The 14,575-nt window shown below is 39.6% G+C and overlaps 3 protein-coding genes across 3 annotated transcripts; 2 read left to right on the top strand and 1 right to left on the bottom strand.

Moving 5' to 3' along the window:
* Positions 1–3,721: 3,721 nt before the first annotated feature.
* MELLADRAFT_114494 (uncharacterized protein) lies at positions 3,722–4,904 on the top strand (the record flags this gene model as incomplete). The annotated part of the gene is made up of 5 exons (XM_007419436.1): positions 3,722–3,847; positions 3,909–4,286; positions 4,353–4,505; positions 4,558–4,664; positions 4,721–4,904. 5 exons carry the CDS (start codon positions 3,722–3,724, stop codon positions 4,902–4,904), a joined length of 948 nt encoding a protein of 315 aa, XP_007419498.1.
* A 705-nt stretch (positions 4,905–5,609) lies between these two features.
* Positions 5,610–6,423, top strand: MELLADRAFT_70124 (uncharacterized protein; the record flags this gene model as incomplete). Its single annotated transcript, XM_007419437.1, has 2 exons — positions 5,610–5,904; positions 5,963–6,423. The coding sequence occupies 2 exons, from the start codon at positions 5,610–5,612 to the stop codon at positions 6,421–6,423; spliced, it is 756 nt and encodes a 251-aa protein (XP_007419499.1).
* A 4,059-nt stretch (positions 6,424–10,482) lies between these two features.
* MELLADRAFT_70125 (uncharacterized protein) lies at positions 10,483–11,267 on the bottom strand (the record flags this gene model as incomplete). The annotated part of the gene is made up of 4 exons (XM_007419438.1): positions 10,483–10,512; positions 10,585–10,737; positions 10,793–11,161; positions 11,214–11,267. The coding sequence occupies 4 exons, from the start codon at positions 11,265–11,267 to the stop codon at positions 10,483–10,485; spliced, it is 606 nt and encodes a 201-aa protein (XP_007419500.1).
* Positions 11,268–14,575: the final 3,308 nt, after the last annotated feature.

Genomic DNA, 14,575 nt, shown 5'->3' on the forward strand with positions numbered 1-14,575 from the left:
GTGAGAGTGAGTGATTTTGAGTTTTTACCTTTTTCGATTTGGAAAGTTTCGAATTTGGAAATCAGAACAAAGACCTCTCACTAAATGCGTACAAAGACCCTTTCTTGAAAACCCGATAAAGGTAAAAACCAAATCAACACATTACAACTCACTTTACATACACCAATTCCAATCAACTCATCAAGAACAATCAGATCTCCTTTCTTAATTTCAAGACTTACAAAACCTATCCAAACATTCTTGTTATCCACATATTCCCTACAACTAAATCTGGAATCTCCCCCCCGAAAGCACTGAAACTTGTAAAAGAGTTTCAGCCTTTCGGCGGGAGAATCCAGATTTAGTCGTAGGCTAGAGCTCGGTTATGACTCACTTTCTACGGTGTAGTCACGAGATGGCTTGCAGGCTTCAATTATACGTAAACGTGCACTCTATTTATACATTTTTTTTTGGCTTGTAAATTTTTTATCCGCCAAATCAAAGTGCTTTTCAACATTAAGGGTACACAAACATTACAACCCATTTGAAAAACCCATTTGAGAAAAAATAGAAAAACCCATTTAAAAAATTATTTTTTTGAACAGAAAAATAAATTGGGTCCCTCTGGAATTTTCTGTTCAAAAAAATATTTTTTTGAATGGGTTTTTATATTTTTTCTTAAATGGGTTTTTCAAATGGGTTGTAATGTTTGTGTACCCTTATTCTTTGTTTAAGACAAGCCCAACTGCTTTTACACTTTTGTTCATCTTCCCTTTTACGATCCTCGAAAGTGGTTTCAATTTTTTTTGTTCCATTTATTGAGGCGGAATCCTCTGTGTCTCAAAACAGCGCATTCTAACGTTTTTGTTCACCTGAACCAGAAATTTAAACCTTCTCAATGTTGACTCATTGTGCTTTTAACCCTTTTGATTTATCACGAACCCGATAGATTTCCATTTGTCTTAATTCCCTTTCCTAAGACGGACCACACTACTTGTGCTCTGTTTTGTTCCAGCCTCCGGCGTGTAACACTCTCTTTCGTCCTGTGTTTGTGCTTTTAATTCTTCGTCTGTACTTTTAATCATTACACTTTCACTTTGTTGTGACGAACTCTCACCCTCAATTGCCTCTACCGTCTAAACTATGTTATGCATCACACATCCCTCATACCCCCTTCGCCGGTTTTCAGTAACAGTCATCTTTATGCCTTGACGTCATTTCAATTTACTTACTTGCCTTTATTGGAGCCTCCTTGATCTCAGTTTTTCATTTCATGGATACCTTCACGTACTTTACAAAAGTTCATTTCATCTCTACATCTTTGTTCGTCATATATATTCTTTTGTTCCTTCCACTATTTCCGTCTCTATAGCATCATTTTTTTTCCCATCAAAAACATCTTGATTTTTTTAAATTTTTGATAGTTCTAAATGCGGAAATATCCATTACACCACATCCTCTTTATATTTGTCATTCCATAATGTCGTTTCTCTTCATCATCATACATTTACATCTCAACCGTCATTCTTCATTCCTCCATCAACATTACCTTTGCTTTCATTTCATTCCTCAAATTATTCTCCAATCTCTGTCATAATACCTAAATTAAAATGCCACCTCCAGACTACCCATGTGAAGAATATCTCCATCCCCACACTCATAATTTATTAAAGCGAGATCTCACGCGGCTTTTTGGATGTCTTCTTTTTCAGTTTCGCAACCGTACGTATCAATCCCTTTACTGCGCTATCAACCATCACCCTCCATTCTAAAATTTAACCATACTCCCATTCCTCCATTCCTCAGCCACTGTAGGCCGTGTAAAAATTGAACATCCCCCCGGGCACGTACACTATGTTCATAGATTCCAAAATAATGTTTTCCGAATGGAATGTATGAGTGAATCGGAATGAGATCCTATAGATTGACACCTGATAGAAGCGCTATAAACAATAAGTAGGTGACTATAATATCCTGCTCTTAGGAATATTGACTAACCTGATAGAAGCGCTATAAACAATAAGTAGGTGACTATAATATCCTGCTCTTAGGAATATTGACTAACCTGTTAAAGGTTAGATGATAATAAAATGAAGCACACGTAGATAATGTGAGCTATGATCTAAGTCAAAGATAAAAGTTCTCTTTTCCAAAGATAGTTTTAATTACCTGATAGAAGCGCTATAAACAATAAGTAGGTGACTATAATATCCTGCTCTTAGGAATATTGACTAACCTATAACACAACAACATGATACAAAGAAAACATCAATCACTAGTTTATGGAAATGAAAAGATTGATAAAGGTTAAAGTACCTGTTAAAGGTTAGATGATAATAAAATGAAGCACACGTAGATAATGTGAGCTATGATCTAAGTCAAAGATAAAACTAACAGATTCATATCAGATAAAATTCAATTGAGTGAAAAACAAGTTTATAAAATACGTACGTTCTCTTTTCCAAAGATGGGAAAAGAGAACTACAACAGAGAGCTCAAGGATTATAAGGAAAAGGAATATGATTGATTGGGGTTAAATGAAATATGACATCATTCTCGTCTATCCTTACTTAAGTGATTTCTTAACTCTTAATGATTAGTTTTATTTATGTCCTTTACTAAATTAACTCCTTATGTCGATTGAACATTAACATACACTATCCCAATAATAAGGTTGAATGCGAGTATACTAGCTTTAGATTTATTGGTCCTAACCACCAACCAACAGATGGTACGTCCCCCTCTCTTATAACCCCCTCTACTGTACTATACGTATCTGACACCTAATCCATTATTTTAGTGTTTGCCCTCCTCTATATTCATGAGTTGCAATTGGACGGTTCCATCCGCTTCTTTCCTGTACCAGTTATTGTTACCCACCAGATGACTCTTTCAGAATCCGATATTATCGCGTTTATGGACCCACTTTAAGTAACTTCTATTCCCCATCTATCATGGGATATGTATAATAATTCATTTTAAACTTAACCTTGTATATGTACCTCATTACGTGTTTTCATATGCTTCAGTGGTATAAGTCAATTTAATCCCTTACTTCTCTACCGGATTTTAGGGACATCAGCTACTTTTCATTCTGTTGGTCACGGCCGCAATCTCCTTTTCATTGAACTCCATCTTTGCAGCAAGCTATCTCTCCATCTTAGTAGAATTTTAAAATTATACACTTCTTGGCGATTTGGGATTGTATCCCTTCTGTCTAACCATCGACGTTGTCTCATATCTAATCCTCCATTGTGCTATGTATTTTTATTCATTCATTCTTCCCTTTGTCCTCAAGACACTTCTCCCTCTATTACGATTATCACCGAACTACCCTAATCTTCTTATCAACATTCCATCCCTGCATTCCATCCCATCTTTCCAGTGTTTAACTCATACGTACCCATGGTTTCTCCAACAGATTTATAAATCTCTTATCTTTCACTTCATTTCCATCTCTCCTCAGAGTCTCTTCGAATTGAGGCCCATTCCATTCAGTTGAGCATTAAAACCCACTTATCTTTTTCCATTATACCATCGCATTCTTATCTCTTCGTTCCTTGTTTCACCGGCTCAGACCGTTGCCCGACCTTGGATCGATCAAACTATAAACAAAACTTTTTCTTTTTACTACTGGTCAAATACAGTTAGTCCCTCTGCAGTCCCATTAAATCATCCTACCATATATCCTTCAATCTTCATCGTCTCTCCTAATTCAGACTTTTACCTCCTGTTATTTCAGATGACGAGCAATTCTGTGTCTCCTCTCAAATCTCCAAACCGAGCTTACAAAAGTTCATCTAATAATGCTCCAAAAAGGCGCAATCATCCATTCATCGTTTCATGCTTATTTGATGTTTTTGAGAATGTAACGCCCATTTCTCAATTTCTATACTTCCACACCTTAACTTACTTCTTCAATTCGACAGGTTGGACCCAAAGTGGCGGGTATGTACGGATTGCGTCATTCGCACACCACAATTGTCACCCGTAATGACGCCAGCGAATCAGTCGAATGGGTCATAACGTGTGTAGCTTATGGAGGAACAGATATTATTTTAGATGTAGATGGTGTATATTACCTCAAGAGAAGACTATTAGCATTAAACAACAAAGATATTCAAAAATTTTACTACGAGCCTGACTTTCAATTACTCGCAAATACATCTAAAAACTTGGAGTGCAACCTTGCTAATGGGGTAAGTGTTACTGGACTCGGTTTCATTTCCACACGGACTTCAGTACCCATTGAGCCTGGAAAAGAGAATGTGTTTTTAATTGTTAAGCACTCTGATTATAATCCTGATGTAAGTTTAACACCAAATCATCTACCTAAGATTTTGTTGTGTAGCTAAAATGTAATTGAAATTTAGGTTGGTCTTCAAGTTACTTTTGAAGTTGAATACCGCGCCATGTGGTCCAAGTTGATGGAGAAGTTGCAGCCGTTAATGACTGTGGGACGTGAGATGATGTTCACCGGACATATTGTAGGCCGCAACGAAGAGAAACAAATGTGGATAGTGCAGGTAATTCTTTTCATAACCTTTTCCTCCTCGACTCTTGCTGACATTTGTTCAGTTGACTGGCGTGAGTGTAACCTCAGGTTCGGAAACTGTTGTTTCATCGACCCCTGTCAAAGGGAGCTCTTCACGATCGACGCCTCGAGGCCGGGCGCGTGCTAAGATGTCAGTCACAAATATGTCTTTCCTTTGTTATTCAACTCATTGTGTATTGCTTCCAGGATATTCCCAGAGAGTGAATCATCTCAGCCCCTCGCTTCTTCTTCCTCAATTGCGCCTAGCACCACTGTCCCTGAAGATGAGTCAATTATTGGAAAAGGAAAAGGAAAGGCCACTTCAAAGCCCCCTTCAGCACGTAGCCCTGTTAAGAGAGTTAGGGGCAACAGTTCTGATCAAGATGTGTGATCAATTGCGACTCTTTCTCTGTGCGCATGTTTCACTTCACACATATAAGACTTATGTCATTTCCCAAAATCTTTGTACTTCAATCCTTAGTCAGATACTCCCGTTGCGGCTTCATGCCATTAAGTGTAGAGCCAACATGTTATCTACATCTCTTTTCCAATTTTTTTTGAATTTAGGACTTTATTCATTTGTACTCAATGTCTGAACATACGGTGATTGTTCCCTTTTTCGAGTTGTCGACGTCAGCTCAAATTAATTCATTGTTTCTTATTCAATGTGACGTATACGTGAAATCCATCCACTTCCATTAGTGCTCCTATTAACTCTGATCCTCTGGAAAAATCCTGAAAGTGAAATTTGGCCCCTCGCCAGTGAATTGAGATTGTTTATTTATCTCTATATCATGTGTCATGCAATGAAGCCATGTTTGTTCTATGTTCCTGCATCTGCAACCGTTTTAAAAGCGCATATACAGCTCTGTACTTGAGATCCCTACTTTAAATACAGAAGAAGTAGATCGTGTTATAGATCTTTGTGACTTGATATAAGCTGGTTTATTCACCGCCTACATAGACGGGGGTCGTCACTATTCGTAAACCTGTTCATTATTATCGTTTCTCTCGGTTCTCACGCCGTTGCGAAATACTAGACTTTACATCCTTCTATTCTCTTACGCTGCAGTTTCTCGCACTCTAACTCTCTATTATGGGTCAAGACGGCAAAGACCTTGCGGCCGAATCCGTTGATCAAAATATGGAGTCTATATTATTGGATAAATTCCAAGGACAACTTCCTTACAACCTAGGCCCGGCGAATATGGCATGTCAGCATTGTGGTGCACTACGTTGGCCGCAAGAGAGAACAAATTACGAGACCGCGCGAAAAAGCAATGTTTTTTCTAACTGTTGTAAGCAAGGGGACGTCACTATCCCCTTGGCGTACTTTGAAGGCTCAACGTTACCGGAAGAACTGATGGGATTGTACACTGGAATCGACCCAGGTTTGTGTTTTGCCGATGGCTTCTGACAAAGCGCACTTTGACCTGACGTGAATTACAGATTCAATTGACTTTCATAAGGATCTTTCTGTCTATAACAATCTGGTTTCTTTCGCATCTCTTGGGTCTCACGTGGACAATTCCGTCGCAGGCCAAAAAGGGACTTATTGCTTCCGAGTTCATCGTCAACTGCATCATAACTTAGGCTCATTGTTACCTCAAGATCCAAATAATCCATGTTTTGCGCAAATATTCATTGTAGGGGATGGAGCTGAGGAAGAAGTCAAGATGCGGCAAAGTCAGGCGACGAAGAAGAAAAAAGACATCAACATCAATCTACTAAAACGTCTTCAAGATATTGTGAATAAGTTTAATCCTATCGCTGTTTTCTTGAAGGATAATGCAGAAATTATCAATTCGGATGATACCACTCAAGTTATCTTAAAGTCTCTGCCTCCTGGTAAACGCGAGATGAAAACTTACAATAAGCCTAGACCATCAGATGTAGCGGCTTTGATATGAGGAACCGGAGAAATTGATTGTAACCCAAGAGATGTTATACTGCGTCACAAAGACGGCAAACTTGAACATATGACCGACCTTCACTCTGGTTTCCTCAGCGTCAGATATCCTTTGATGTTGCCCTTTGCTTCACAGCAATGGGACAGGATGTTTGTTTCCCCGACAAAAGGAACGAATAAAAATTGTCAGTTGAACATTTGTGTCTTCCTACCTATTCCGCAACTTACACATGTGCTCTTTGCAGGTAAGCGAGAAGATTACAATGTATCAGAACTTCAATGGGCGGCCTGGCTTCTATTCGAGCGGGAAAATCTATTTTCGCCTTTCATCCACGGACGACGCCTGACTCAGCATGTTATTGTAGATTTGTATTTATGTGTCAAAAGGAACAACACTAGATGGATTCGTGCTAATCAAAAGACCATTCATGCTGATTCTTACAAGGGGCTGAAAGAAGCTTACAATGAAAATCTTAATCCAACCGGCCGCCAGATCATTCTTCCTTCCTCCTTTCTGCCCGGCCCACGTCATATGAATCAACTTTATCACGATGCGATGGCCTTGGTTCGAGACTTAGGGAATCCATCGCTGTTTATTACAATGACGACCAATCCCGATTGGGATGAAATTCAGAACGAATTGAAATATGGTGAGACCGCTCAAGATCGACCGGACATTGTCGCCAGAGTCTTCAAACTCAAACTGGACAAATTGATTACCGAATTAAAAACCAACATGAGATTGGGAGTTGTTATCTCTCATTTAATGGTAGTGGAATTTCAGAAGAGAGGCTTACCTCACGCCCACATACTATGTATTCTTGAGGAAACATCCCGTCCTAAAACTCCGGCCCAAGTTGACTGTTTGGTAACTGCCGTTTTACCTGACAAAAAGAACGAACCTCGACTGTACAACTTAGTGACTACACATATGCTCCATGGTCCATGTAAAAAATTGCCATGTTGGGTAGACGGGAAATGCACATCGAATTTTCCTAAGTCTTTCTCAACGGAAACTGCAATATCCGACAATCAATATTACGATTATTATAGACCTGACGACGGTAGAGTCTTCCAGAAAGGAGGCTCCAAATTCACAAATGCTCATGTTGTGCCTTATAATAAGTATTTACTTATGATGTTTGAATGCCATATCAACGTTGAAATACCGCTGGGTACTAGGCCTGTTCGTTACCTGTATAAATACTTAACAAAAGGACACGATAGGACTCGAGTCCAAATCGAGATTAATGTAAGTCATATTGCTTATGCAGATATTGTTATTTATGCTGAATCTTTTGCCTATCCCAGAAACGGAGAGGAACACCCAATGATGACCTGATCGACGAGATCCTTGAATTTGAAGAGTATTGCTGGATTAGTGCGCCCGAAGGTTGGTTCTCATCATTGATCATACACACCATATTCCAACTTGCTAACTTTTCTTCCTACGTAGCTGCATTTCGGCTGTTTCAATTTGCTATGAACAGCCGTTCGCCTTTTGTTGTCAGACTGATGTTACACCTGGAAGGAGCTCAATATATTTATTTTATGGACGAAGATGAAGCGCAACACCGAATGGAAGTGGGTGCTCCGCCAAGATCTACTTTGACAGAGTATTTTAGGCTCTGCGATGAAGATGCAACTGGAATTGGAGGTAAAAAAGCAAGAGATACCTTATACGTCGACATTGTTAAATATTTTAAGTGGGAAAATAAAAAGTTTGTACCTCAAATTGACCCTGCGAAGGCTTCTGGAATTGGTCGCATTCACTTTGCCAATGTTACCGATGGCGAAAAGTATTACCTCCGCTTATTGCTGTGCAATGTCAAAGGGGCCAAGTCATTTTCAGACATCCGAACTGTCAAAGGAACCGTTTATCCAACATACAGGGAAGCAGCAGACAAGCTTGGACTATTAGCATCCAATCGTGATCATGAAAATGCACTTCAAGAAGCTTCGCTGTGGGCATCTGCCAATCAGATGAGGCAACTCTTAGGTTTAATTTTAGTTTATTCCGATGTAGCATCCCCTGACTCATTATGGCTTAAATTTAAAACTTTCTTTGCTGAGGATGTACAAGGAACCCTGACTAGCATTGGATTTAATTCTCCCATAGATGATGATATCAAGTATGCGTATGCTCTTAAATGTTTGGACGAAATTTTGATTGAAATGGGCAAGACTGTTAAAACAATTGGATTTGATCCTGAATTAGTTTCTTCAATGGATAATGAACTTCTATCTCATTATTCTGCGGAGGTTCCCATCTTGACTGGCCAATTGCTCAGCCTCTCCGAATTCAATAAGCGCTTACCTTCTTTAAACTTCAAGCAACAGATGTTCCTGGAACACGTAATGGACTCTCACCTCCATAACCGACAAATTATCTCCTTTCTCGACGGGCCCGGAGGGACGGGGAAGACTTACACTCTCAATACTGTCCTTCATTATTTCTACGGCCAAGGTTTAGTCCCTGTCGCGGCGGCTTCATCAGGTGTTGCGGCGATTCTTCTCAAAAACGGCAAAACAGCACATTCGACCTTCAGCATCCCGCTTATAGTCGACGAGGTTACCTCATGTGATCTCACTGGAGCTGATTCCAAGAGTAAAGCCATTATTAATGCTCTGATTATTATATGGGACAAGATATCTATGCAACATAGACACGACGTTGAAGCGGTCGATAGAGCACTCCAGAACATCTTGAGAAACAAGGAGCCTTTTGGAGGGAAAAGTGTTATTTTCTCAGGAGATTTTCGCCAAACACTACCTATAGTGAAGCATGGCACTCTTTGGGATCAACGTGACGCTTGCCTTGTGTCATCGAAGCTGTGGCGGTTCGTCACGGAGTTCGAACTGACGGAGAACTTGCGGTTGAAAGCTCTCTCTCAAGATGAAAAAAAAACTCTCGACTTTAGCCAATGGATATTAAGGTTGGGGGAAGGGAAACTTCAAGAAAAGAACTCACAAGTGATCGACATTGAATTTGTAGATTGCGAAGTCTTGGCTAATTACATGCTTATGCCTCATTTGTTGATAAATTGGATTTATGACGACATTAACAAAGTTCTTGAACCTGAAGATTGGGATAGCGTGGCCAGTTATTATAAGGAGAGGTTATTGATCACGCCATTGAATTCGACCGTGAATTCGATTAACGAGCTAATTGTCTCAACACTGCGAAGTGAGGCGGAAATTTGCATCTCAGTTGATGAAATGCATGAGAGTTACTCGGAACCGGTAGCCGTGGAATGCCTTAACGCCATTGATTTTCCTGGGTTTCCTGATCATTCAATGACACTTAAGAAAGGGCAACCGATTATGGTATTGCGTAATTTGAACCTCGGCACTGGTCTTTGCAACGGCACCAGATTAGTGATCATGGAACCGTTGAAATACGTCCTCAAATGTATGGTCATTACTGGTCCCAACCAGGGTGATGTTGTCGCAATTCCCCGGATGAAAATGATTCATCATGGAGATCTAGACCATCCTATTCCATTTTCAAGAATCCAATTTCCAGTCACCACCGCTTTCTGTCTCACTATTAACAAGTCGCAAGGACAGAGCATCGAAAAAGTGGGTGTGTACCTGTCGGCCCCTGTGTTTTCACATGGACAATTGTACGTAGCTCTGTCTAGATGCACGACTTTGGACAACATTCATATGGCAATTGTATCTGGCATTGGCAAAAAAAGTACGACCAATGTGGTCTCTAAATCGCTTCTTCAGAAAAGGTGCAATTAATTAATGTAAGTTGTTTCATAGTTGTGAATTGTCCTCAGTTGGACTAGCGATCTGATACTGAGACTTTTCAATTGCTGCTTTCAGTGAAATTGATATTTGTACCAATGTGTGATTTCAATTTCTTTATGCACATTTAAACAGTCTTTGCCAAATAAAATTAGGACATGTCCACGTTCCTCTATTTCTGATACGACGTAGAGGTGTTCCCTGATACCAATGCCTAAACTCGTCATATACTAAAATTTAACGCCTTAAATTTCAATATGTTGACTTATCTATTCTTCCATGAAAGTTCCTCATGCGCCCAAAATTATTGGCCTCCAACATTGTATTCGGTCGCCTATGTGTATAAATGCAAGTTTCAATTAAATATATAAGAATTTGCCTCGACAAATTTGTCAAAGGAGCTCACCATTATACTCCACCTCCCACTCAGATTATTCCTGCCCACCATTTGACCAATTATGTTGATCTCAGTGCCGATGAATGATTCATCGGCCCCCAAACTTTCAGCTAAATCTCTCTTGAACATATATTCTACTTCAAAGGTAACATAGTTTAAACACTGTGCTCTATTTGTTAGTCTCAGTATCACACACATAGACCCAATACAAACGTACAATTGAGTCATATGATCGGTGTCGTACAATGAGAGATGTTGCAATTTCAGGTATTTGTTGATTGAATTCAACAGAGGTAATGTTTCCTGTTCCTATGGCCTGAACTACGTTGACGAGGTTCTGATAAGACATGTAAAGAGTGCAGGTGGCCAACGAGTCCCATCGTTGACAAAATAGATGAGTTCCTTGAAGGTTGTTGTCAATCAACTTCCCAGCTAATATATGAATGCCGTTCTCCACTGTGAAATTGTCGTGTGAAGCTGGAGGAACAACATCAATGACTATCTCTTGGTGGCCCGTATTAGGTCTATAAGACACTAAGGTGGTCATATACTTGACTATTCGAGCCCCATTTTGATCAAAGTTATCCTATTTATTATATGTCAGCAGTTGCTTAATGAGGATAGAGGCATTGGCTTACGTCAGCATCAAGGTCGAATAAACCCGCCACCCAAAGCTGATGATTGGCTGCCATTTATAGGCCTCAGAATGCGGTCTCTTTGCCTTAGATTGATTATGTCTACTGGGATTTGAGCGTAAATATGTATGAAAACCTGAAAGATATCATTAACAAAATTGGTTATGTAACTTCCTATAAGTGTGATTTATTTATGAGACCTGTTTTAATGTCCCGGCCGGTGACAACTAATATGTCACTGGCGATCGGCACTATGTCCTTCAAGAGTGGATTAAGTTGATGTTTTTTTGCACCTTCCAATTCAGTATTAGGCTGTATTAACCTATGGTGTTGACACCAACTTCAAATGTTTTCTCATCGCTTAATTGATTGGTCAAATGCATAACAGGTCTTAAGAATACCATGAGGACAAGTAGTTCGTAAGATGATATCCATTTTGACATTCGGCAACACTACATAAATAGCTTGGTGCGGTAAAATAAGAAGTAGGAGAGTGAAATAGGTTATATTGAATTGAAAACAAAAGGACACTTCATTTTGACATCGGCTGAAGTATTGAGAAATTCAATATTCAGATCTCATGTGCGATTCATCCTATGTAACAACCGGTATATGTCACCCCGTTTCAAAGCCCTCTCATCCGCTATGGTGACGCTTTCCGTGGTTAGGGGCGGGTGCACATTTGCCGCATCGTCATTAATTACCAGCTTACATAGTTCTTCTTTGGAGAGAGTGCGTTTCATGAGTTGAGATTAAAAATGAGACATTCTTTGAAACCCACTTACCACTGGCGTATAGACGAAAGTTGGTAAATCAAAGACAAGTAAATATGCAACGTTCCTCCTCGGTTCCAGCGTTAATGACACAATAGATTAGATTATCGAACAGGTGAACATTTGTCGTACGTCCGTCCTCATTGATAAATTGGTTTTTGCCTTCTGTACCTGTTTTGAACGTGAGTATGCTTTTATATCACAGAAATCGAACAGATACCTTACAATTTTCAAATTGTTCCATGATGTGTTTCACCACCTCCGTAGCAGTATCCTTAACGGTGGGTGAAGGTGGACGATTGCTATTGGGAATCATGATTCTTGAAATTGTACAAAGAGATATCTGGTTATAAAATGAGGGTGGTACTTTGACTATGTTTGAGTTATGTTATTCAATTATCAAAATCAAGCGTCAATTGTTTGATCTTTGATAACTGAAATTTTTGACAAATTGGCTTCAGTCTGAAATATGTCCTTTGAATTGAAAAACCTTTGAATTGCGATGGTCCCTTACCGCTGACACATCAACCTGCCATTCATGTTTCTGTGCGATAACGCATTAGAGATTCAGATTCATGCATAGGAAATTCCCCTGGCGTATACTCAAAATGGTAATTATGCATGTATACAGTGACATGCATTCCACATGAGGCCTATGATCCATCGATCATTAGGCCATCTTTTTAGTACATAAACTCATTTTTAGAATGTGATGAAACATAAAACTTCAAGTTCCTTCAATACAAGAAATTTACGATAGTACCCATCGAAACTCAATGAAAATTTTTCTTTTGGCGGTGTTCAATAGTTACGACAGTGGTCACATGAGAAAATGAAAAAAGGCTTTGTGGTGAACCAAGAGCCGAGCCCTCAAGTGTAACATAGCTGTTCAAGACAACGCATGGTGTACATCTGATTGAGTACATGTACGACATTGGATAGAATGAAATGCAACGGAGCGGATATGATTGGAAGAGTTTAGATTTGACATATCCTAATCTCAGGGAAAGTCCGGTGTCGCAGACCAATGCTGAACGTATAATTCTTTCCAGTCGATTCATTGGTGAGCCGTCCAGTTCGGTATATGGGCCTAGGTTTACCGCGAGATTCTAAAGAGGATCAAGGTTAGACTTTGTCTCAACATAAGAAACGGAAAATTTACCTCGGATGAAGTCTACAAGCAAATGGCCTAGAAGTTCAACTTCGATTTGGTCCTCAGTCATGGCGACTGTCATCCAGTTTACTATCCCAAAACCAGGGACAAAGGTTGAATCGAGGGTTTGTGTGGCATCCATCCTATGCTTAGACTGAAGGTGACGCCTTATTTGATATGTGCTCGATTTATAGATGAGATTGATTTGTCGAATAGAGAAAATTGTGTGCTCGATGGAATAAAGCAAAGGAGGTTTAGACTATGAATGCTTTATGCAGGTGCTGAGCTTCAACTCAGCGCCTGTCCTAATATACCCCATAATGTTTTTCCCGTGCGCTGATATGCAATTGGTACAAAAATCTTAAGTTTTGAGGTTATGCCATATGCGGTTTCTCCGTCGAATGCTAATTGTCTTTGACTGCTGTCCTATTTTTGAGCTTGAAGCGGGGCATTGATTCTCTGCATTTGTTTCGCATAAAATGAACATATGCCATAAATATTAATTTGAGTATTGACAATTTAAGCAAGTCTATGTACTAGGCCATAAAACTCGTAAACCACATTCAATTGAGTTTATGCCGATAACTCAAGTATAGTTTATAAGAATCGTGGCGGAAGACATTGCGTACGTTCATTCCAGTTGATGAATCCGGAAAAATGAATATTCAAATCAGGTAATTATATCATGAACCGCGCCCTTGCCAAAACATTGTCGGTCATTGTAGGTTACTTGAAAAAGGCGTAGTATTAACCAAATTGGAAGGTAGGTGTTGCCGAGCCTTGCCATTTATGTTCACACAGCGTCTTCCGCGAACGGCAAGTGATGTAAGCCTTTGAGGAAGTGAGTCGAGGTTCGCATTTTGAGAAGGTAAATGGAGTGTGACAATCGTGGTCCGTCTCAGCATAAAAGGAGGCGGTATTGAAGCTCATTTTTCAACATTGCCAAACTTTCGTCTCTGTGTTGATATTAAAATAAAGTACAAAAGCTAATAGATATTGAGATTTTATTTTGCTTCAAACCAAACTGGTTACTTCCTGTCATACATCAACACATCCAAATAAAGTTCGAATTGCCGTCTTGTTGTCTTCTTACAATTCCAAAATGGTAATCCGATGCGATTATAGGAACGCTTTTGTCAGAGGATTCGGGTTTGTGCGGTGGAAGAATCTCAACGTTCAAGCCCATTCAGTGCCTGATTGGATGATTGCGCAGTATATTCTTTTATATCTTGAGGGTGAGAGTCCGGATCTTTGCTATATAATATGGGAACATTGCTAATATGAGTCTAACAGAGTCGGAAGGTGAATCTGCTCCTAAACAACATGATAGAACGATAACGTTGGAGGATTGGGAAACTCCGGCTTACATCAGCATCTTGATTCCGGCAATTGGGGAACCCGAAGTCATTGTCATACAGCCCTCATATCAACCTCAAATT

This window comes from Melampsora larici-populina (assembly GCF_000204055.1).
Source record: "Melampsora larici-populina 98AG31 unplaced genomic scaffold MELLAscaffold_192, whole genome shotgun sequence".
Lineage (NCBI taxonomy): Eukaryota > Fungi > Basidiomycota > Pucciniomycetes > Pucciniales > Melampsoraceae > Melampsora > Melampsora laricis-populina.